General features: G+C 35.9%; 4 protein-coding genes and 1 pseudogene across 7 annotated transcripts; 2 read left to right on the forward strand and 3 right to left on the reverse strand.

Annotated features, from left to right (window-relative positions):
- Window positions 1-772: 772 nt before the first annotated feature.
- Window positions 773-3,255, reverse strand: OTP81 (Tetratricopeptide repeat (TPR)-like superfamily protein). Its single transcript, XM_086426556.1, has one exon. The coding sequence runs from the start codon at window positions 3,100-3,102 to the stop codon at window positions 883-885; it is 2,220 nt and encodes a 739-aa protein (XP_086282682.1). The 5' UTR covers window positions 3,103-3,255; the 3' UTR covers window positions 773-882.
- Window positions 3,256-4,983: 1,728 nt separating this feature from the next.
- On the forward strand, window positions 4,984-5,703 carry LOC147384994 (Pleckstrin homology (PH) domain superfamily protein). Its single transcript, XM_086426628.1, has one exon. The coding sequence runs from the start codon at window positions 5,039-5,041 to the stop codon at window positions 5,462-5,464; it is 426 nt and encodes a 141-aa protein (XP_086282754.1). The 5' UTR covers window positions 4,984-5,038; the 3' UTR covers window positions 5,465-5,703.
- A 3,271-nt stretch (window positions 5,704-8,974) lies between these two features.
- Window positions 8,975-15,033, forward strand: LOC147384995 (uncharacterized). Of its 2 annotated transcripts, none has more exons than XM_086426782.1 (2): window positions 8,975-14,080; window positions 14,198-15,033. In XM_086426782.1, the coding sequence occupies exon 1, from the start codon at window positions 12,357-12,359 to the stop codon at window positions 13,578-13,580; it is 1,224 nt and encodes a 407-aa protein (XP_086282908.1). In that variant the 5' UTR covers window positions 8,975-12,356; the 3' UTR covers window positions 13,581-14,080; window positions 14,198-15,033. The 2 variants fall into 2 exon arrangements, with proteins under 2 accessions (XP_086282908.1, XP_086282909.1); XM_086426783.1 differs by having other exon boundaries at window positions 14,201-15,033.
- On the reverse strand, window positions 9,179-10,993 carry LOC147384996 (putative LRR receptor-like serine/threonine-protein kinase At3g47570 pseudogene; annotated as a pseudogene).
- Window positions 15,034-16,426: 1,393 nt separating the features above from the next.
- EGY2 (ethylene-dependent gravitropism-deficient and yellow-green-like 2) lies at window positions 16,427-23,767 on the reverse strand. 3 transcript variants are annotated; one of them, XM_086426171.1, is made up of 13 exons: window positions 23,397-23,767; window positions 23,226-23,307; window positions 22,146-22,241; window positions 21,936-22,028; window positions 20,876-20,926; window positions 20,640-20,744; window positions 19,983-20,057; window positions 19,786-19,891; window positions 19,175-19,268; window positions 18,583-18,736; window positions 17,670-17,877; window positions 17,090-17,250; window positions 16,427-16,816 (listed from the first exon to the last, which is right to left on the reverse strand). In XM_086426171.1, the coding sequence occupies exons 1-13, from the start codon at window positions 23,549-23,551 to the stop codon at window positions 16,568-16,570; spliced, it is 1,629 nt and encodes a 542-aa protein (XP_086282297.1). In that variant the 5' UTR covers window positions 23,552-23,767; the 3' UTR covers window positions 16,427-16,567. The 3 variants fall into 3 exon arrangements, with proteins under 3 accessions (XP_086282297.1, XP_086282296.1, XP_086282295.1); XM_086426170.1 differs by having other exon boundaries at window positions 22,140-22,241; XM_086426169.1 differs by having other exon boundaries at window positions 22,134-22,241.
- Between the last annotated feature and the right edge of the window lie 1,148 nt (window positions 23,768-24,915).

Consider the following 24,915-nt stretch of genomic DNA (forward strand, 5'->3'; position numbering starts at 1 on the left):
TGGAAAGGTTACTACTTCAATAGATTGCTACCACAGAACTGAAACTAGAAACCCATTTTGTGCATCAATTCCTAATTCCATAAATGTGCCTTTGTTTGGCCTGTTCTTTTAAACCAAAAGTGTGCTTCCTCTCTAGCCAAATTTTAGTCTAACAAATTTGTAAATTTTCAATTAAATTGTAAACAAACCAATTAGATCTAACTATTGGTTACAATTAGGGCTGCAACTTGGGTGGGTTAGGTCTGGACATAGTTAGCTTGGGTTCGGCCTCGGGTTCGAACAAAAAAAAAAACGTTGACTCAAATTGGATTGGGCACGGGTATAAGTTTCGGGCAAATCCGTTTTGCCTGAACCTGAATTTAATATGATTATAACTTAAAAATATTTCTTATCTTGATTACCTCCACACTCATAAGTCATATGAGTGATCATTTATCAAAATTAATGTGTGATTATTTTTGTTAGATAAATAATTGATTTGTTATTAATGTTTTTTTTATATTGTTTAATTCTATACTGTACAATGATTATATTCTCGGTTTGAACTGAATTAACTTGCACCCTTAGTGCGAATGTGCTATAATTCTTTGTAACGATGAGGTAATAACTTGGACAAACTTCTGTAATGGTAGAATGGTGTGTTTTAATCTTTAATTGGGATGTGGTAATTAATTTAAGAAATTGTTTTTCACCAAGCACCTCACAGTTTTTAAAACGCTTCTAGACCATAAAAGTATGTCCTGAATTCTCAACAATGATCTCACAAATGCCATTCTTATAAAAGTGATTCAATAGAAGCATTTCTATAGAAAGCAAAGCTGCCCCAAACAAGTCCTTAGTTTTAACTTTTGAGTTGGTTCTTCTTGAGACATCTTGTGAAAGTCACCAATAATCCTTACAAGAACAAACACCTCCCTTGAAATGATGAAACCGATACCGATCCCGCAACAATATCTCTCTATCGTAAATCTTAGAAATGAGCTTAGCAACAGAGTGGCAGTCGCCACAGACACGAAGGTTCTTCACAATACGAACTGGAGATGGTGAGCTTGTACAAATGAGGCCATAAGCCATTGCTAGCTTTTCACTGTGAAGGTACAAAGCTTGTTCCTTCACATCGTCATCTTCTATATCTTGCAATACCTGGGACTTGTTTGGCACGTAACCTACTGATTTCAATCTTGATGCAATCTCACCCAACTTTGAATATATCTTTGTTGACAGAGGGTGAGAGTTATCTCCTACTAGAAACTCATGAACCACACCATCAACCTCTATAGAGCTACAACCCGGCTCTTTATTGATTCCCGAATCTCTCATAAGCTTCCTTAACCTTGAAACTCCATCCCATCTCCCAACTTTCGCATATATATTAGATAAAAGTACATATGCTCCATGATTCCGAGGTTCCAACTCAAGCAAACGGTTACAAGCATGTTCAGCTAAATTAACATTTTCGTGAATCATACATGCACCAAGCAATGCACCCCAAATAGAAGCACCGGGGACTATCGGCATTTTCTCTATTAGTCCCATTGCTTCTTCCAAGAGACCAGCCCGACCAAGCATATCAACCATGCAACCATAGTGCTTGAGTTGGGGTTCTACTCCATGAACCAACAACATTTGGTCGAAATGAAGTCTACCTTCCTCCACTAATCCGGCATGACTACAAGCACATAAGACATTTGTAAAAGTAACATCGTTGGGCTTAACATTAGCCTCTTGCATACCCAAGAAGAGATCAATTGCATCGTTGCCGTGTCCATGCATAGACAACCCAGCAATCATGGCACTCCATACATACACGTCTTTCTTCTCAGAAGATCGAAACACCTCAAGCGCTTTCTCTAGATCCCCACATTTCGCATACATGTCGATGAGTGAGCTTGTGATATGGCAATTCATCTCAAAACTTTGCTTTTTTATGTAAACATGAATCCACCCACCCAACTCAATCGCACCTAATTGAGCACAAGCTGAAAGCGTGCTAACAAGAGTGACCTCATCGGGTTTTGCATTCTTGTCGAGTTGTAGTTCATGGAAGAGAGAAAGAGCCTCCTTCGGCTGACCACTTTGTTCATAAGCTGAGATGAGGGAATTCCATGCGGCAATATCTTGACTAGGCATCGAATTAAAAAGATGCCGAGCAACAACAAATTCTCCCATTTTTGCATACCCAACAATCATTGTTGTCCACGAGACCGTGTCCTTCTCACACATCTTATCAAAGATTCTTTTTGCTTCTTCAAGATTCCCACATTTTGTATACATATCAAGCATGGCATTACTCAAAATCAAGTTCGTTTCGATCTCATTCATCTCGATATAAGAATGAACCCACTTTCCAAGCTCCAAGTTTGTACTCTTCGCACAAGCCGAAAGAACACTCACCATGGTGACATCATTAGGTTTTATATTCTCCTCCTCCATTCCTTGAAACAACTCCAAAGCCTCTTCGAGACAATCCGCTTGTACAAAAGCAGTAATCATAGAATTCCAAGAAACCACATCTCTCTTAGGAATTTTCACAAACACTTTATAAGCCTGATTCAAATTCCCACACGACGCATAAAAATGAACTAAAGAATTGAGAATGAAAACATCCGAATCAAGCGAAGATTTAATGGCCATTCCATGAAACACTTCTCCGTGACGTAAAGCCAAGAGCTCCGAAGCGGCTTTAATCAAGAAAGGGAAGGTGAATTTGTTGGGTGGGTCAGGGCATTGATGAAGCATTTGGAAGAAGATTATGAAGCTTTCGGTAGGGTCAGGACTGGAAGCATAAGCACGAATGAGAGTGTTCCATGAGTAGATATTTGGATGGGGAATTTGATCAAACACTTGGCGGGCGTAATCGAGGCTTGATGAGAAGGGAGAGAGAGCAGAGATGGTGATGAGTCTGCTGACTGAGAAAGGGTCGAAGAAAAGACCGATACGGAGCATATGAGCATGGATTTGCTTCACTTGTGTTATATCGGAACATTGATCGATTAAAGAAATTATCGGATGGTCCGCAAAGTATCGGTTGTTGTTGTTGGCTTTTGTGATGTGGTGGTCGTGATGTGGTAGGGAGATGAGTGGGGGATTAAGAGCTGTCATGATTTGTTTCGTAGCGTTCCTTGTGTGACAGTTGAAGATAAAGAGTCATGCAGAGGTGACACAAACGGAGACGCAAAGGTGACAAAATGATGTGGTGTCGCACATATGACCGTAGATGATTTTCCGCGAGATACGAATAAAAGGTTGACGTAAACTAATATATGTATCATTCTACCCATGGCTAGGTTTGTTTGGAAGATTACAAAGCAAGTCAAAATCCATCATTTTCTTCATCAAGATTTCTTTATTTGGATTTAAAATTCTAAAATTACGAAAAATATTGGAACTTTTCAATCTTTTTTTTTCTTTAATATTAATATTTATTTTTTCTAACAATTAGATTAATTGTCAACGCTAGAAACTCAATAAAAAAAGAAAGAGAGAAGAAATTCAATTTCTTTCCATCTTATTTGATTTAACAGTAGAAAAATTAAAGTTTGGAGAAAAAAAAAGGGTAGAATTGTAATTTTTAGTATTCTTATTAGTCATGAACATTTCTTTTCTCTTCGATTTGGAGAGAAAAAATAAAGAAAAAATTGATCTATTTTTCTCTTCATCATTCTTCTTTTTTCTCCTCACTTAACAATCCAAATAAGAGAAATGGAGAGAAACTCACTTTTTTTTCTCCATTTCTCTAAATCAAACACATTGTAAAAGTAATTGTAATTGTAAACTGTAATAACTTTGATTTCTAATTTTATGAATTTTTTTTTTAATTAATTTTTAGGGAGAATAATTGTATTAGTGAGAAAATTTTGTTATGTAAATTTGCATTTTTTGAAACCAAGATATGAACCAATACTCCTATTACTCACCTCATTGTTGTAGATGAATCAAATTCTACCATCGTGCTATAGGATTTGCATTACATTTCCCTTTCTTTAATTTCACTTGATTTAAATAAGAAATAAGTTAATATAATTGACTTTGGTTTGTTTATTTGTTTCTACTTAGTTTTTTATTATAATTTTTTTAATGTCAAAAATCCTTTGACTCATGGTCAACCGAGATGATTCAGGCAGAGATGACTCATCCAAGACAACTTGGTCTCAATCATTGACGAGACGAGACGTCAGATTAAAACCATGAGTGGAGCAAGTCAGCAACATCTACCTTTAAAAAAAGGAAAATCTTAGAGGGACTTTGTTTCACATTGCATTGATGTGGTGGCATAGATGTGTTTCTTAAAGATAGGATTGAAAAACATCTATGATTATGTGTCCACCTCCTCGTCAACGCAGTGAAAAACAAAATCCTCCCCCCCCCCCCCCTCGGCACAACTTGAAAAATAAAAAAAATCAGGTGATTTAGATTTGCCTCCCTAGACCTCAATTTTATTAATGGACTCAAGCGAAAAGATCAAAATATCCTCATCTTCAACTTCAAACTACCCCTTGATTTTTTCTCATAAAATTAGTCATCTCAAGTTCTTAAATCTCTATAATATCTTTTTGTTATATACTATTTTTTTTCCCTTTCATTTTTCATCTCAAGTTCATTGTTTTTCATCTTGTCTTAACCTATTGTAGAAAATCCTTATTTTTACCCAAATGTTTTTCGTTTTCCCTATTTTTCCTTGAGTTTCGAAGGTTGATCTAGATAAAATCTTTAGGTTAAAGATGAGAGTAAAAGTTTTACTAAAAGAGGTCGAAGATGATTGGTTTTGAGAACCAAAAACTTGACTTTTGGCTAGGGGTTGTAGATGAGGGCATTTGGGTCTTTTCCTATTAGTCTATGAAGAGGACTTAAGTCAAGGGAGGTATATCATTAGTACCAAAACCTAGAGGGTAACTCTAATATTCATTAAAACGTAGGGTGGTGTATCTAAATCACCTCTAAAATAAATTAGCAAAAGCTCCCTCTCTTGTTTCTATTTCATAAAGAATAACGCACCCTCTGTCTCTCTCATTGACGTCTCTGCGTGCGAGCGAGAGCGATGGCAAGCCTCTGGCGAGCCGTCACTGGTTCGACCGAAGAAGACTACGGAGGGGTCGAGTTCTGGTCTGAACCGGAGCGAACCGGATGGCTCACAAAACAGGGAGAGTACATAAAGACGTGGCGTCGTCGTTGGTTCGTCCTAAAGCAAGGTAAGCTCTTCTGGTTCAAGGATTCGTACGTGTCGCCCGCCTCGAAGCCTCGAGGTGTCATCCCTGTTGGCACGTGCCTCACTGTCAAGGGTGCTGAAGACGTCCTTAACAAACAGTTCGCTTTCCAGCTCTCAACCAGCAAAGAAACCATGTACTTCATCGCTGATTCTGATAAAGAGAAGGAAGAGTGGATCAATTCGATCGGACGGTCCATCGTTCAGCATTCAAGATCTGTTACTGATTCCGAGGTTGTCGATTACGAAATCAAGCGGTAAGGATCTGATTTCTTCTTTTTTGTCTTCTTTGTGATTTGTGATCAAACACCAAAGATCTGATCTTTGATCTCGTGTTGATTCGTCCATATTTTATATGAATTTCGGGTTTTTTTGTATATTTGTAAAGATCATTTGATGTTTGATCTTTGTGACTGAATGATCGATGTATCATGTATAGGATTATGTTCTTTTTGTGGACTTTTTGTTTCAATTTCATATTTTTCTGGTTGGATCTTGAAGGAGTTTTGGTTAATTATAGTAGATCTCTATGTTGATTGATTTCTATGGTCTTGAATCTATAAATCTATTCTTCAATCTTGTTTCGATTCTAGTTTTGGATGTTTAGCGTTTTGGACTACATGTTTGTTGTGATTTTGTCTGATATTGTTTCGTTCTTTGAGGCATTTCATCAAATACATTGTGAACAGGACTGAAACCTGAGCAGAATAGAAACTCTATTAACATTTCCATTTGGATCGATTTTAACTTCACTATCTGATGTGATGTAGGACATCTACAATCCTAGTTAGAATTTTAGTAGGATTTCTATTTCATAATTATGTTAGGAGTACAATTTCTTGTTAATTTTTAATTTATTTTAAATTCGTTTTTATTATTTAGAGTATAATTAAAAGTGCTTAGAAGTGTCCAATTTGAGTTCTAATAGGATTAGAAAGTTAGTATTATGTTATGGATATGTTAGGAATATTAATTTTTAGTATTTTAGTAGGATTACAAGTTGTTATGATGGAGTTATCTATTCATATAAGAAGTTCCAAATCAGAAAATTGAATACTCAATTTAATTATCTTTTCTCTCTTAATTTCTTTTTAGCTTTATGCTTTATTTTCTTTCAAGCTATTGCTTGATTATCAATTGAATCTATTGATTCAAATTGATTTTGAGTGTTCCATTGAACACAACTTATTGAATCTATTGATTCACACGCTTCCACTACGTCATGATGCTTCGTGACTTTGAATTGATTATATCTTCGCTAGTAATTTTTCCGGATTGGTTTATATATTTTTCTCAGAGCTCTACATCATCTTTGATACAAGATGTCGATGATTTTGGTTTCCTTACCTCTTTGATTCATCGTTACATTTAGATGAAAATAATTTCAAATGCATGTTGTCCAACTCTATATCCAAGCTCTCTACAAAAATCCAACTCTTGTTAGAGTAAGTTGGGTTTGTTAAATCCAGTTCAACCATTGTTTTTAAAACTGAATCGAAAATTTGTAAAATTGGTCGGATCCCCGCTCAATTTGGTTGGCTAGATATCTATTTATTAAAAAATTAAAATAAATTTTTTTCTTGCTAAACTATTTTACTTCATTTATATTAATAAATCTTCTTAAGTTACTTTCATTTATATCTATATAAAAATAAGATTTATCGAATCTATTTTATTAATGAAATCCGGTTGAACTTGGTTGGATAACCGATCCCGTCCGACTTTTAAAACACTGAATTTAGCAAACAAAATTTGTGTATAAATATATTTTCTGTATTATTTAGATATATTTTATATAAATTATTTTCAACAACCTACATGATCACACACATTAATAAATCAATAATACTGAAGTTATGATGCTTAATTCACAAAAGATGCAACAACATTTACTTTAAGCAAGTTTAGTTTATATTGAATATTTGAATTATCATTATGGTTTTGGACAACAATGGAATCACTAAGCCTCTCTATCCAAAGGCATTTTAGATTATGATCAATGCTTGGTTTATTTATTTTTATAACAGGGGTGTCCATACCCGTAGGCTTGATTAGCAAGGGCGAGGCAACTGGCCTCTTTGAGCACCATATCTCATATTCTCGCCTAAGCCGGGATAAATCCCTGTGGTTAGCCAACGAGAGGGCTTGAACTCAAGACCTCTCCCTTTTTGGAGGGAGGCCCTGGCCATTACACCCAACACTTGTTGGTTAGTGCTTCACATAGTTGTTTTATCGAATGTGGTTCCATCAAACATGAATATTTGACTATCTTATATTACTTTGGTAATAGCTGCATGAGTTAGTAAATGTGACAGAAACCAGATTTTTTGACTGATTTTTCGAAAGGACATCCAAATCATTTTTGAACTATAATATCAACATTATGTTATAAAACAACTCCACGACTATATCATTCATCTGCATTCATTCTCTTGGTGATTCCATAGAACATGCAACTCCTATTTTGAGCACTGAAACAAAACATTCCCACATTCGATGTCTTCTAGTGGTCTCAACATTTTCATTGTTTAAGAGTAGGTGTGCAGCCACAATTTCGATTGCTCGTTCAGGCAGAGACGTCTTTATGAAATTATGAAGACCTACACCATCCTTAAACATGTCATCAGTTGGTCTCTTTCCTGCACACATCTCTAGAAAGTAAAGAAGCATTCATCCCTTGTTTCAAGAAAAAAAAAAAAAAAAAAAAACAGAAGAGTAAAGGGGGAAAAAGAAGAAGGTCAATTTATAAGTATATAATGGACGTACCTACCATATTTATATTATATTTAACAACCTACATGGTCGTGCAAAATAATAACAAAGTTGTATGATTCTGAATAATTCACAAAAGATGCATTTATATTTAATTACTTTAAACCAACCTGGTTCATATTGAATCATCGTTATGTTTTTGGATGACAATGGAATTACTAAGGTCCTCTATCATGTCTTGGACTACAATTGCAGCATGCATGGTCTGTGGACATTGTTTTCTGAGAGCGAATGCGAACATTATAGGGCGATTTGACCGAGAGCTTCTCACTTTTTGTATGGAACTATATAATTTTCTCGATTGATTAAGCTATAAGTTGAATTGTGCGAATATAACACAAGTTTTAAGTGTTCCTGGTAGAGATAAGCTACTTGATGCTAATCTAAGTCTTTAAGATATACCATATAAGGAGCAATGTAAATCCTTTGACAAACATAGGACAAGTTTGTTTTATAATATGTTTAAAGGTGAAACCATGGAAAATATTTTACTTTCGAGATGAATTGGAATCAACCATTATCTTCCTAAATCTAACTATTAGATTTAAGATTTTAGAATAAACTAAAATCAAGCTAATTTTTGGTGTATCCACATGAACTAATGGGGTTAGTTTTTTTTTTTTTTTTCTAAGCAACTTATGCGATTAGTAAGCCCCTGAGGAGTCCCATAATATATTGCAGAGGGTGACATACATCAAGCATTTTTAATTTAAAAGACGTTTTGTTTTATGCGTATTTCACATGGTAGTTTTAATATTTGAATATCTTGTATTACTTTTGGAATGGTTGCATGTCCATTTGTACCAATTCTTTGAAAAATAAAATAAAATTTTATTGCCTTCCTTTTTCTTGATAAATATGTTAGTGGATGTAAAAGATACCCAATATTTTGAACATAATTTTGGAATGGAAATCCAAATTATTCTTGAACTATATATATATATATATATATATATATATTATATATATATATATATAATATATATATATATATATATATATATATATATGTATATATACTCATATCAACATTATGTTACAAAACAAAGCTAAATATTCCATAGAAACATTAAAAGTGATTGAGGTAAGATGTGCCTTCATTAACATATGGGACACTATTTTGTCTCTCTCCATGAATTCCAACCCCTTGGTAGATATGCCCCTGATCAAAGATAATTCCACGACGACATTATTCATCTCCATTCATTCTTTCTGTGATTCCACAGAACATGCAACTCCAATGTTGAGTACTGAGACCAAACATTCCCACATTCGACCTCTTCTATCACTCTGATTTTCTACAGTATTGGTAGCTTCGACATTTTCATCTTCTAAGAGTAGACTTGCATCCACAATCTCCACCATTCTTTCGGGCAAAGCCATCTTAACAAAATTATGAAGGCTTAGACCATTCATAAACATGTCATTGGTTGGTCTTTTTCCTGTAAACATCTCCAACAAGAGTATCCCATAGCTATATACATCTCCATATGAAGACACCTGCCTGCCCATACCATATTCTGCAAATACATGTATTGTCTTAAGTGTGCTTCATGTGGATTTAATGAAAGAAAGAGAGATTTTATGGCATACCTCACTCACAAATTAGGAATTAAATTGCTTCCCTACTAAGGAAGGCAAGTAAACTTTTCTACTACATGGAGGCAAGCTGAAAGCCAAACCACTAAGGAGATTTGCAAAGGAATTACCTAATAACTTATCTGATATCACTAAGAAATAGAGAGTGGCCAATTATCTATATGAATAATGGACGTATCTTTCATTGTTTTTTACCCTTTATTGTTAGATAAAAGCCATACTATTGTGCCTAATGGGTCACTATTTTTCATGCCGAATGAGGTTTTCCACTTGAGGCTCGCCCCTGGTGTCACTCATTAAAAATGCTTAGACATATAGAAGAAACATAAAAATAGACATGTTATACTAAATCTAGATTTTTAAAGAACAAGGGGAAAACAAAAACAAAAATATGATTGAAATCCGTACCTGGAGCAACATACCCAATAGATCCCTTTATAGCATTTGAGTTGGTTTGAATTTGTCCAGAACTATCAGATGAGACAGAAAGAACCTTTGCAAGGCCACAATCACCAACATGGGCAGTCATCTCCTCATCGAGAAGAACATTACTTGGCTTCAAGTCGCTATGAACAATTGTTGTTTGGCAGTTGTGGTGAAGATAATCCAATGCAGAAGCAACATCGATGGCTATATCTAGCCTTTGGATGAGGCTTAAATTCCTCAAATCATGCTCTTTTCCATCAACGGTTGGATGCAACCAACTTTCAAGACTTACATTAGGCATAAACTCGAACACTCATTACCTTGAAAATCCATACTTGAGCAAGAACTCAAGATCTTAAGGAGGTTTCGATGTCGGATGTTTCTCAAGGCTTTGCACTCAGACATGAAACTCTTTAAATCTCCTCGTTGTTGAAGACAAAGTACCTTCACTGCGACCATAGTTTCATACTGATGAACAACTCCGTTGTACACAGAGCCGTAACTTCCACTACCAACCAGATTGGCTGCAGAGAAACCATCAGTGGCCTTGACAAGCTCTCTTTTAATTTCCACATTGGAAAATGTGGATGAAGAACTCTTTCTTGATTTTCTTCTCCAATGAATAATAATAATGCAGGACATGATTGAAATAAAGCTTACAACAACAACAACTACAAAAATTTCTTTGAAATAATGGGACTTTTCACGTTCCTTAGACTCTTGGATGGGGCAAACCAGCAACTTCAATTCAAGAATTCCATCACAAAGATTAATGTTCCCCGCTATGGAAATTGCACTCGCATTTTTGAAGACACCTTTTGATGGTACCACACCGTTGGGGATACTACCCGTGAAGAAGTTCTCTTGTAGACCCAATAAATCTAATTCGACAAGGTTCTTGATCCCTTGAGCGATGCTTCCAACTATTTGATTTCTTCCTAGACTAAAACTTTCAAGTTTGGTCGAAAGACTAGCAACAAAGTTAGGTAACATACCTCCAAAATTATTATCATGTAGACCCAATTTTTGTTGATTGCTGCAATTAGTTAAAGAAATAAAGAAATTTAAATCATCAGCTTTCTCGCGTCCAAGTTTATTGAAACCTAAGTTTAACCACCACAGACAACGTAGGTCTCTGAAATCGATAGGAACTATTCCAATAAAATTGTTTTCAGACATGAGAAAGATTTTGAAGTTGTGGCTAGGCATTAGACAATGAAGAGGATTGTGGTCCTGTAAGTAGGTTCACACCGATAGAAAGTATTTGGAGGTTAGGAAGACCGACACTAATGTTGGGTGGAAGACTACCCAATAGTTGGTTTTCTAGTATATATATTTTTGTAAGCGACGAGAGATTATAAAGACATGGAGGGACCATACCGATAGTTGATTGTCGCCAACAACGAAAGATGTTATACTTTTTAGCTGACATATAGTATCTGGAATACTTCCCCCGAGACTATTTCCTCCAAGATTAAGTGTCTCAATAGAGGAAAGGTTACCTAAAGAAGTAGGAATGCCTCTTGTTAGATTGTTTGTGCAGAAGCCAAGTGCAACTCGCTTAGATATGGGGCCAATATGGATTAGAAAATGTGTTAGTCCCTAAGAAGATACAAAAAAAAAAAAAAAAAAGAGATTTTTCTCCCATCTCAGCCTATGCTTGACGCTGTACATCAAACTTCATTAGAGCTTAGAAAAGTCATAAAAAAAAGAACATTCGCAACGATTTTTTTTTTTTTTGTTTGAACCTTAATAATATGACGCTCCCTCTAACAAACGCCCCTTACACCCTCACAGAACCATAGATCAAATGCCTTGGAATGCATAAGAAAAAGATTTATGATTCTGAGTATCCCGAGGCAAATGATATACGGTTATGTGATAGGGGACATTTATTGGAAGGGCGTCATATTATCACAATTTTCTTTTTATTATAGAAATCCGGGATCCACCAATCACATGAAGCCATGTGTATTGAAGACCCTTATTTTACAAAACTACCCTTGCATGTTTGACGTGTCACGCACTGACGAGTCTGTGAGCAAAGGAAAAATTCACCCATTCACAACAGAGTTAGCAAGGAACCAGATTCTCCGGCAAAGATTCCCACCACGTGTCATACAAGTTGACCGGAATCATGGGGATTAGTTATTTAGTTTTTTTTTTTTTTTTTTTTTTAATTCTTCAAGATCACCTAATCGAATCTTCTCAGTAAAAGACAGTTTCCTCTTTCTCAACGAACTCTCTTTGTTCCCCTCGCCACCCTCTTAATGGCTGGCTCTTCTATATTTATTAATTATTTCCCACCATTGTTCACTACTTCTCTTGCCAAACTAGAAAGAATTCTTGCAAAAGCATGTCTGATTCTCTCTTCATTATCGTCTCTTTTGCAACTCTCTTCATCCTCATAGCACACACTATCTTCTGCAATCTCTATCTTCATTCCATGGCTGCGACATCGACAAGACCCAGTCGGATCATCGTTGATTATTACGAAAGTTATTTACAATTCGATGCAACTTATTCACAATTGCCACTGTTTTTGACGAAAGAAGGGATCGAAGAGACCTACAACAAAGACCCAAATCCTCTAATTCCTCCGATTAATGTAACCGAGGAAGAAAGGATTGCTTGGTTCAAACAAAATCTACCAAAGTTTGAGATACTTCAATCAACAGCATTGACAAAACAATTTGCAAAGCGAGCTCAAAATTTCTTTAATAGTGGATGCGATGTTCGGGTCTTCATGACATGGATTTCGCCTGCGAGATCATTCAGTAGGAGAGAATTATTTTCCTTGGAGAGCATCTTCAAAGCACACCCTTATGGGTGTTTGATGATTCTCTCACAATCTATGGATTCTTTGGAGGGAAATTGGATCCTAAAACCATTTATCGATCGTGGGTTTAGAGTGCTCGCACTCACACCTGATTTGCCATTTCTATTCAAAAACACTCCAGCTGAGACTTGGTTTGATGAGTTGAAGATGGGAAACAAGGACCCGGGCGAGATTCCATTACCTCAAAATCTATCCAATCTTCTTAGACTCGCCATTTTATACAAGTATGGAGGTATATACTTGGACACAGACTTTATAGTCCTGAAGAAGCTTTCAGGTTTGAAGAACTCGATAGGAGCACAAAGCGTGGACATGGAGTCGAAAAATTGGACAAGATTGAACAACGCGATTCTTATTTTCGATAAGAACCACCCACTTCTTTTCAAATTCATAAAAGAATTCTCCCTCACTTTCGATGGAAATAAATGGGGGCATAACGGTCCATACCTCGTTTCAAGGGTTGTCGAAAGGGAGAAGAAAAGGCCTGGTTATAATTTCTCGGTTATTCCACCGAAGAATTTTTATCCGGTGTATTGGAACAAGATCGCTAGCTTTTTCCGACAGCCGGAGAATTTGATCGAGTTGAGATGGATAGAGGAAAAGCTGCTTCAGCTACGCGAAGAGACCTACGGAGTTCATTTGTGGAACAAACAAAGTAGTAGATTGAGAATTGAAGAAGGAAGCATCATAGGCAGATTAATCTCGGATCGTTGTGTACTATGTGAAAATATTTACTCATAGATGTTTATGGATTATTCTTCCACTCGCATGAAATTTGTGTCAAGTGTAAATAATAATTTTTCTATATATAATGCAAATCTCATAAAAGGTGAGGAAGATATCTTACTATGTTCATATATCGTTGTAAATTTGATTATTTCCAAAACAATCCCATATGTTTGATAAAAATATGGATTGAGATTTGTATCAAAATAATCTACCACATATCATGATCCTCAACCGTCTCAACTTGAATCTCAATCGAAAGCCTTTAAGACTCCATGTACAAAATCGAGGTAATCTCTTAAACGAATTTTTTCTTTTCAACCTTCGCTTATGCATTCTTGATCTTGAATTTGGAATGACGGACTCTCCCTCTGAGGCAAACCCATCAAGGTCATCATCCGATACACAAGTATCGGTGAACCCAAATGGGTTAACGTTTCTCCACGATGTGGACCCGGACCTGTGAATGCCATCATCAGTATCACTGCCCCATAGAAGTATAGGCTTGATCACAGGTGAGCCACTATAATCCTTGAAATGGGTTGCTAGACTTGTATGCTCCATGTCAAATAATCTTCTTAGAGATGTACTTCCCCCTCTCATAAGTTCTAATAAACTATTACTTTTGCTAGAAGAGGAGAATGAAGAACACGAAGCACTCGAAGAAGAGGACGATAAATACAGAGATTTTTGGTACTCTATAATCCGCCTAATCGTTTCCTTTTGTGCCATAGTGTTGATGAAGTAAGGTTTCTCTTCAACATCTTCTTCAGTTATCTCATCAGTGTTCCAAGATTTGTTCTCCATGACTTGAAGAATTCTAGCTCTTTCACAAGAGGAATATTAACAAAGGATCTGATGTGAACAAATCTAACAATAAAAATATGGGGAAGCCGGCGATAAGGAATATTTCAAGCTTCGATCATTTTCAAGAAAGTTGTTTTGTATGAATAGAGACAACGAGTACATTGGGGCCTCTCTAAATTAACTTAATTAATTGGTAATGCTCATCTATAACTACAACTTGCACTCCACTAAGTCATCTAAATAGAATTAAATAATGCTAAATAATAGGAGATTTCTCCATCAACCAAAAAAAAAAAAGTCTTACAAGGATTCATGGGAGAAAAGAAAACCTGTTTTCTCCTAAATGTATGTAGAGAAAATTCTCCAAAGAAGAATATCCCAAGTCCATACTGTTGTGGTTTGTGGAACCTCATAGTACTAGGCAACAAGGAGGTACTGTAAATCAAGCCACGCCTTCACGTCAATCGAGCTCTATGTTGAGCTTGCTAGGGGGTTTGAGGGGATTATCGGCCTTTAAAAGAAAATTTTCCAAGGGTATTTTCATAATTTCACTAATATTATGTAATATTCTAGTTAGGTTTCCTGGGTATTTATATTTCTTGTTTTGGTGAAAGGGTGTAATCTGTAACTACGAGTTTCTCTTCATAGTGAAATTGGTGTGATCTGTGGACGTACCTCAATCTTGAGGGAACCATGTAAAATCTCCGTATTTATTTGTGTGATTGCATCTTGTCTTGTCTTTGTTTTTCAGTTCGTTTTCTTGTTTCAATTGCACCTGTTTTCTTAACACATAAGCGTTGCTTGATAGATGATCAGGGTCTCATTAAATGGGTCCATTTGTTGAGTTTCCTAAATTTTTACATCTATTCTCTAATAATTTGTCCTAAGCATGCTTTGGAGAAAAAAATAAAATATATATATAGGTTTGTTTAAAAGGTTTGTATTATTGCAAATTAATGAATCAAAGAGGGGGATAAGTCTACGAATCATCAATTATGTTCCTCCATACTTTGAAATTGGCATCTGACCTTGGTACTATACCAGCAATAATTGTAAAAAAATTATTTCCAATCTGCCATTTCTTCAAGTATTATAAGTGTTAACTTTATATCGTGGTATCTGATTAATCCCATTTTGGAGAGAAGAAGATTCATAAAAGACTCTGTTATTGAATTTTCCTCTAACCTTCCCTATGAATCCCTTTTATTTAAGAAGTTAAAAAGCTCAGTGTTGAGTCTTTTTTCGAGCTCACCTGTTTTTTCCTTTCTCGCTTTTGTTGGAAATTGAAAGCCAGTCCTTTCGCCAAACAGTCATTAACATAACAAACTTTTGAGGGCTGAAAGTGAGAGAAGTGATCTCCCACCTAACTACAAACTGATTTTGTGTCACATGACACTGATCTTTTCTCTCCCACCCATCAATTCTTGTGGACAGATAAGTGATGACAAAAATGTAGCTTCTCGATTTGATAATAAATTTTTTTTTTGTCAAAGAATTTTTTTGGGGAAATTGAGTTGAAAGGGGAACAAAGGTGATGGTATAAGATAATCGAGAATTATTTACATTTTAGGTATATTGTCCACTAAATGGTGGGACTAACATTCATTAGTTAGATGTGATGTTAGCGCTGAGATTCTTCTGTTAAAGTGTCACTCCCGATTCCAAACCTTGCTCCCAAAATATAAGAATCCACTCTTACAATGTTGGAAATCTGTAATCTACCAATCATACTAAGTGCCAGTATGATAGGTATTTGGTTGTAATAAAGAAGAATAATGCTGAAGCTGAAGTGACCTCAAGATTATACCTCATATCACACATCTTGACGTGAAAACATCCATGGTTCCTACATGCTTGCATGTCAGGAGGTGCAATATGAGGTACAATCCAGCACGACTCAATAAAGAAACATGTTTTAGATTGCTTAATTAAACTGCTTGATCACTTCATTGCCTCAGAAAATGTTGGATTCAGAACTTTTTTATTTTTATTTTTTGGCAGAATATAGTATATAATCATGGGTGATCGCTCTATTACATGAAATCAATCCAAAATAAATCGAATCGCAACTTTTTCTATGAACTTGTATATGCTACAGAACTACAAATGTATAGCTCAGTTATTCTAAGCCCCAATGGAATAAGAGTCTTTTTCTGGGATTTTTGTTTCCACTATTACATATATGATCCATATTATCATAAACCCATCATAGCTTCACTTGTAAATGGGAAGGGGTAAGGTAGACATACAAGCAGACCCAAGAACAAAACCGTGACGCCAAGAGCAACATACTTGTTCTCGGGATCGGTGATCTCCTCAGAGAGTGGAGCGATCGGTCCTCTCTGCAAGAAGAATATCAGGGCCACCCAATAGAATGCCACGTCATTAAATAGAGAGGATAATCCTAGCAGACCAATGGAGGCAGCTGTGAACCGAGTTGAAGCCTGAAAAAATAAACACGTAAGTGGGTACTTACAAAGTAGAGTCGTGCTGGAGTGACATTGAATTTGACATCGTTTCACACATTGTTGTGCACAAAACCAAAGATGCTTCTCACTTGTATCTCGATGAAAAGCATCTATGGTTCTATACACACATCCACGTCAGCAATGTGTGAAACAATGTCACTTCAGCATTTTCCTTCCTAGTATAATGATAGACCAGCTTGGACACTAGAATCATGCCAAGTAAGAAATCGTGAACTTCAAATAGAATACCTTTCTTCCCCATAGAGCGAATGAAATACGACCTCCATCGAGCTCCCCAGCAGGAATACTGTTGATGGCATTGATAAGAAGTCCAGCCCATGCCCATATTACTAGTGGGTTAACAGATATAGGACTGCCTTCTTTGAGAGCATCTCCTAGAAGAAGCTTCGCTGTAAAATAAAATAAGTTTGATTTCAATCTCTTCTTTCTAGATGTAAGCTTTATAAAATCTGAAGCCTGTCAAGAGTACTTTGAGCATAGCTAACTCCAGATGGATAAAAAAAATAGGGCTGCTGTTGGAACCCCAACTTTTACTTATTACACCCCAATTTCTTAAATTATTTATCACACCCCAATTAAAGATTAAAACACACCATACAAGCCTAACAAGGGTAATTTGGCATAGCTAAACTCCACATAAATAAGAAAATGCAGAAGGTGCATGTTCAAGACATAAAGTTTTCCAAACTAAGACAAGACAAGTCATAAATATTCTCCTTTTAATGCAAAATATCATGTTTATGTGATTGTGATCCGACATGTATACATTATAACTATTTACTGAAGAAGTGTAGGAAGAAATGCTAACCAATGCCTCCAGCAAGGAATGATTCATGGAACACTGATGCATTGACTACAATTCCAATACCATCACTAGGTGGTAAGATGAACCCCAGGAGAAGAAGAACAAAACCCAATGAGAATCCAGCCAAAGGTCCAGCAGCTGCAAACTTCAGAAGGTCTTCACGGTTGGAGACGATATTTACAATCCTCGTAATGGCACCAAAAGAGCCTATCTGCCACCAAATTAGCTCATCAGACATCCAATATGGAATGAATTTGGCAAAAATTAGTATAACCATCAAGCTGTGTTCTCTGAGTGTTACTCGTACATTATGGCATCACACGATAACAAGAAGTAATGAACAAAAACGAAAATATGAAATGAGGCAAAGAGGAAAATCATTGGGCTTTGTATTAACTATTAATTCAATCCAAATGTAATACATGAATTGAATAGCCCAATGATTTTCATAATATGTTGTGCAAAAACATGCAACAAATAAAACAAACAATGAGCAAGAAATTGAATGCAAACGAAATAGAGAAAAATAAAAAACAGAAGACACAATTTACGTGGTTCGGCAAGATGCCTATGTCCACAGGCAGCGATGATCAATCCACTATCTTCAATGAGATTTTACAAAGTTCATCATAAACCCTAGTCCCATGTTACACCAAATTTCACTCTCTAGCGGCTCTATCACTCACACATTAAGAATGAACCCTAAAAATACCCTTTATATACTTAGGGTTTACAAATAGAAGCAAACGGGTCAGATCAAAACCCAAACCAGATGGGTTCAAATTTTTGGCCAGGGGCAAAGAATCGGGTCAAATGGGTCGTTAACGGATCATCAAGAACCCGGATTGAATTCATGACAATTCTTCTAACATAACCTTCTGGCCAATTGAAAGATAAAGAGCTAAAGATATCTCACCTGCCAACTAGGAACAAAGTATGGCACCCCAAGCTTTATTCCAGAGCTTCTTGCAACTAAGATGTGGCCAAGTTCATGCACCCCTAAAATAAGTGCAGTTACAAGGGCTCCAGCAAGGCCATCCTTCAACAATCCAGGATTGTCAAAAGCCGATCTGCGACATTAGAATATTTTTGTGCCATTTAAGAATATTTCAGCCGAACATTTGAATTTCAACTGAGAACAGAATGAAACATTGAATGTTTTGGATTGTCTAGGAATGTTCGGAATCTCAGAATGTGCCAGACTGCTTTGGTTTTTCATCCAACCGCAATATTTCATCGAAACGAGATTTTAAACCTTGTCCTATTATTTAGACACGAAAAGATATTGATATTTAATTTCTCGGTAAATAGCATAAAAAAGGACTTAAGTTGGAAACAAATTGTACAATCAGCATCTCTTCGGTCCATGCAGTACCCATATTCCTATATTAAGAACAAGCAAATACTATACTGACATTGTTTTGCAAGTCTTGATATAGGAAAATAGTAACAAGCGAACTTCTTAAGAGATGAAACTAAAGCACGGGATAAAAGGAAAGGGTGCATACATTAAGTTTGACTGCAGCGCAGGTACATTCCGAAGGAGTAATGTAAAAATGGTGACCAATCCAAAAGCACCAGCTGCAAACCATTCTGGGACAGCTGCAAACAGATCCCGAGCATATTATGGTTTGAAACTACTCGTCTTCAAGTAATTTTTCCCATAAAAAGGTGTCTGACACAGAACATTACAGAAGCCTGAATCGCCAACACTTCCACACATATCACAGTATAATAATTTCGCTACGCTTAACTCAACAAAAAAAAAGAGGAAAGGAAGACATTTCTGTACAACATTGCTTAATAAAAGTAGATTTCTAATATCACCATGGTCATTTTTACAACTTAATAAATTAGTGTGTTGAAGATGGTACACAATATCTATGTCAGAAGTCATTTTTATAGAAAAAAAAAAACATTTAAATAAAGGACAACACGACCTTACGTCTCAGGATGTGTGTTGGGGAGCTGATACATGTGCCATGGAAAAATCCTAAAGTGTTGTGCCCTTATTACATAGACTTTAATTCTCTATAGCAACGGGAAGAACCATAAAGGTGGCATTATCTATGAAAATATGAATATGGACGGACCAAGGAAAAGTGAATATTGCAATTACCAGTTGTCTCTGGCTGCAAGGTCTTCCTAGGAACTACTACTGCCACTGGCCTATCGTCTTCAGGATTGATGAGAAGGAAAAGCTTATATTGATCTCCAAATCTATCCTGTAAATAAGATGTGCTGAATTTACAGAAAACTAAGCCTGGATAGTTAATCTGATTGAGTATTTAACATAGAAACTAAAATTATACTCACCTCCAGCCTCTTTCTTATCTTTTCATAACTTTTAGCTGCCATCCCTCGCATGTTCCCTTTGAACAACACTCCACCCTGGTCAAGTAAAGTAAGAAAGTTCATACTGATGGTATTTTACATAAACCACCAAAGGTAAAAAATTAAATCAGATATTGTGCGGATGGGCAAGAAATAAATTACTAATAACTATATAGCACAATCAATTAGAAACACAATGCAGCCACAAAACTTTCCTAAATTTCTTCTCTTTATTGAGATCGTTCCATTTGTTTCATCAAAAACAAGGTCTAATATTGAAGGAAGGATATATATACTAGAGTTTGCTCATGCCTAGGGTAGGCAGGGCATCCTCTTTGGGGTTAAGGGGGTAGAAGAGGAAGCAATAAAGTTGCAGGGGTGTATTCTTGGAAATGGAGACAAAAGAAGAAACACAATAAAGTCGGAAGGGCATTCTTGCAAAGGAAGAGCAGAGGAAAGACAACAAAATTAAATATTGTCCTCAAGATTCATAGTGACATTAAATTCCAACCCCTCTTTATTTGAAAAATAAAGGGAGTGGGGTCTACCATTGTGTTTTATTATTATTATTATAATGATGATTATTTTTATTACATATAGATATAGAGAGATAGAGAGAGGTTCATGTCACGAGCTCACCTCATATGGCTCTTGGCTTGTCACGAAAAATGTGTCAAAACCAAATACTTGGTCTTTTAGAATGTCGATTGTTTCCTTTGGGATCCTAATCGGTTCGCCGAGTTGCTGTGGTTGCAGAAGACATTTGGACAAAAACAAAAGGTGAAATTCATTATAAATAGAGTCACGAAACCAAAGATGGTCTTTGGAATTGAGATAATCTGAATAAAATAAACAACAGATCAACTCTTAGTCACCTTCAGACCTGGCAGAGGAGATCCACTTGCAACTTCTACATTATCACCCACCTGTGACAAACACAGCCTTATCACCATAAGAGTTGGGAAAGTCAAATTATAGTGTCTTGTCCTCAAAATGAAAGTTAGTTTTATTCCCTTTGGAAGAGCAACTTCAATGGAAATGTTATATTTGCCTCACTCAATTTCATTTTTTTGAGACAATTAAGTGCAAAAAATGCTATATTTGGCATGTGCTTCTCCAATGCCTCATCTCAAAAACAAGTCATTGGTATGCTTCAGATGGCAATTTGGTAATAATAAAAAAAACCAAAAGACATTTTTCTAACATAAAAGAACTTTTAGCAAATTTTGAAATATTCCAAAACCAATGTCAAATATAGCAGCAGTTTTAGCATATTCCATTTTTTTAGAGGGCATTTGGCACTTGCATTGGAGAGTATTTATGGGAGGTTGTTCAACTTTTTGGAATTGCTAACAAAATTTGAGACGCTGCAGGAGATGCTCTAGGTCAATAAAGGCATAAATGAGGGCTACTAAGTTTAAATGAGCTTCCTCACATGTTCACAGTGACCATTACAATGCCAAAATATCATAACATCAAACAGTGGCAAACTGATCTAATGCACACATTGGTGATATATTGTCATCACCAAGGTTCATCACGTGAATTATGAATGTGATCTACATCAAATCTGAGAATGTCGGCATGAACCATAGTGACAACGTGAAGTACCCATTACTATTAAGGTCAATCGACCTTTGGCCGATGATGTAATTTTTCTACTACGAAAGCCTATATTTTCATATCTAATCGAGCACCCAATGTCGATTACTGTTACACAAACTACTTATCCAGGAAAATAGTCCTAAAACAAATAATTAAGTACGAGTTTCATGATCTGTTTCAATCAAGAGGGGATGCAATGGGATTCTCTGATTATTTCATGTAAAATTTTCACAATAGCTCATAATTGATCCAAAGCAAATAAGTCAACAGATATGGCAAATTTGCTAACGTGTGGCTGCATAACCTTAGAACTAACTAGGAAGAAATTACCTGAATGCCATCTTCAGACTTAAGTTCCACATCACTACTTTCAGCTGAGTCTTTCAACTCTAGCATTCCCATCTGTGTTGATTCCTCATTGTTCTGGAAAGAGAATGAAGTCAATCAAAAATAAAAACTTAGAACAGATAAGATTAAAAAGATTAAAAAAAAAATCAAATGGAACAGAGTGGGAAATCAATAAAACACTTCAACCGTTACTTGATCAACAACAGGCTGGGACTCATGCTGTCCAATATTTTGCATAATTGAATCGGTGGAAGGCAGTATTTCTCCATCTTCAATTATCTTCTTTTCCTAGAAATGGAAGGCCCAACAACATTTATTCAAACACTACTAAAAAAGGGTAAATTACCATTTCATACGCTGAATATGGGGAAATTCTCATTCCAGTACACTGTTCATTTTAATTCCCAAATCATGCAAAATGTGTAACTTTTTTTTTTTAAAAGCCCGATAATGAAATTACTGTAAACCCTTTTTTATTGATTCCGTTGCTTTGTAATGATCTTGTAGCATCAAAAAATTAGCAACAGTGTAGCTTTTCCAAAATAAATTAGTGACATCATGGATTCCAGGGGCGGAGCTAGTAAGGAGCTGGTGGGGGCAATTGCCCCCACAGAAATTTGAGACACCCCTATATTTTCAACTAATTACATGCCCCATTTGTCCCCACCCCCTCATCTCTCTCCCCATTTGCCCCCACACCCTCACCTCCCTCAAATTCCCCCCGCCCCCTTTTCAATTTTTTGTTAATGACATTGCCTCTTGACCGGGTCTTCTCATATCCTAATTGAAAATGACCTGAATATCCTTTTCTTCAATTCTAATTAAAAACCTTCGACTTTCTCCCTAAAACTATTCATCTTCAAGTTCTTCAACTATAGAACTACAAGAAAATCCTGGTTCCGCCCCTGATGGATTCTATTGATTCGTTGCTTCGTACAAAAATCAACGATCTAGTAGCTTTCCAAAATTGTGGAAGGGGTATGAAAGTAATTTCATTATCGGCCTTTTTTTATTATTATAACTTTTACACAATATTTGCACGATTTGGGAATTATCTCCAAAACAAAATCTCAATTTTTTTAATGGATAGAACAAAAGAATAAATAAGAAATCTTTGAAATAACAAATACTAAAGAACTCTATAATGGAGTCAACAACTGATCATTTAAGTTTCATGGTACTTGCAAAATGTTCACTCAAGGATTCTTCTCAAACTAAGTTCATTAGGAAATCAGAATCAAACATACAATCTAAAACTAAGTAACAAGTCACCTTATCGTTATTGTTTTCTGGCTCAATCTCAGTCTCTGCCACTCGGCAAACAAAGATCCCTCGATTTCCCAGAAACACTGACCTGATACAGAACAAAGAAAACGGAATCAAATCTGAAATCGAATTACTCTGAGAAGGTGAAGAAGAACTTAGATAACCAAAAGTTCGGACTTTGAAACCAGATTTGCCTTCAAATTGTTCCTTCGATAACAATTCCGTCTCACAACAATTGAAGAAGAGTTGTTCGAATGAAATCGAAGATCACGGAAGAATCTACACTGGAAAATTGGAGAACAATTCTCGCAAATGATAGCTGGGAAATTCATCTCTTGTGTCTGAAACAAAACTCTAGTGTTTTGAGATACTTTATTTCATAGCGAATTCTTTAAACCCTAATTTCTCTGGACATCTGAAGCTAGGGTTTTGGAGGGAAAAACAAAATTTTCGAGTAGATTTGGGTTTTGGAGGAGAAAGAATTTGGGGAATTTCAATCTTATCTTCCAGAGACTACAAGAGCAGATTTTTATCCTCAAATTTTTGTGTTCGTTACTTGAAAACCCGCGTAATGTTTCTCATCCAAAGGCCAATTATCAATAGCCAATCAAATTGTGGCACGTGGATCATCATTTCTTTGTTTTTTTAAGCGTGAAATGGTTTGAAGGAGCAGTTTAACTGAAAACGAAATTGGACCGTTCTTTAAAAATTAAGGAGAACTTATATTGCCAGTCCAACTTCTATTTACAACACACCATTATTGTACACAACAAAATGAAAATTGGCACAAAATGGGCATTGGGGTTGGGGGCGTTATTTTGAAGGGGGTTGACTAGGGATTGAAAAAATAAGGGTAATTCGCTTCTCATTGACATTTTTAGGACAAATTTCTAAAGATGATCAAGTGATTCTTTTCGATGTTTGAGTCTAGGATTGTATAGTTTGAAGATCACTCTCTAATAAGGACTTTTGAGCTTCAAATAGTTTGAAGATCACTCTCATAAATTAAGCATCAGCACTATATTTTTATTGGCGAAGCAATGCAAAGAGTCTCTCAAATAGAGAGTTCGAGTAATTGTTGTAGTCTTATAATTCAATTAATTGGTGTGTTATTAGTAAAGGGTGGCATGGTAATATATATATATATATTGACCTCAAGATTGGACCTCACATTGCACACCTTGACATAAAAGTGTATGGATACCTTCCTCGAGATACAAGTGAAAAAGCATCTACAGTTCCTATCTACTTTCACGTTAAGATGTACGATATGAGATCCAAGCTTGAGGTCACTCCAGCACGACTCTGAAAATAAATTTAGTATTTATGACATTTTATTTGCCCTTTATAATTAAAGAATAATGCTAGAGTGACAATGCAAGATATTGCATGGAGCTGTGCTCAGAACCATAGATGCTTCACTTGTATCTCAAGGAAAGGTATCTATGGTTCGACATTTTGTTGACATGGAGTTTTCATGAATGTTTAACACATTTCTTAACTTGCCCTTTGGTCTATACACATAATTATAAGTGATTTGGGAGGTTATAACCAATGTATTATGTTTGGGGTGATTTTTTTTTTCTTACTCAAGTTTGTATCCTTTTACCTTTGGGGCAATTTCATATTTGTATAGTCTAAATTTTCATAACAAACTCAATTTACGATTTCTATATGAAATTTTTAATTTTTCTAA

Source organism: Akebia trifoliata, chromosome 15 (genome assembly GCF_017979445.1).
Source record: "Akebia trifoliata isolate Shusen 1 chromosome 15, ASM1797944v1, whole genome shotgun sequence".
Classification (NCBI taxonomy): domain Eukaryota; kingdom Viridiplantae; phylum Streptophyta; class Magnoliopsida; order Ranunculales; family Lardizabalaceae; genus Akebia; species Akebia trifoliata.

What these genes read in the sequence shown, in the direction of transcription:
- LOC147384995 (XM_086426782.1), top strand. Translation starts at nt 12,357, where the DNA reads ATGTCTGATTCTCTCTTCATTATCGTCTCTTTTGCAACTCTCTTCATC.
- OTP81 (XM_086426556.1), bottom strand. Translation starts at nt 3,102, where the DNA reads ATGACAGCTCTTAATCCCCCACTCATCTCCCTACCACATCACGACCAC.
- EGY2 (XM_086426169.1), bottom strand. Translation starts at nt 23,551, where the DNA reads ATGAATTTCCCAGCTATCATTTGCGAGAATTGTTCTCCAATTTTCCAG. An exon ending in AGTCTGAAGATGGCATTCAG is followed by an intron (nt 20,927 to 21,935) that starts GTAATTTCTTCC and finishes TGTTTGTCACAG; the next exon opens with GTGGGTGATAATGTAGAAGT. An exon ending in ACTTTGTTCCTAGTTGGCAG is followed by an intron (nt 17,878 to 18,582) that starts GTGAGATATCTT and finishes ATTTGGTGGCAG; the next exon opens with ATAGGCTCTTTTGGTGCCAT.
- LOC147384994 (XM_086426628.1), top strand. Translation starts at nt 5,039, where the DNA reads ATGGCAAGCCTCTGGCGAGCCGTCACTGGTTCGACCGAAGAAGACTAC.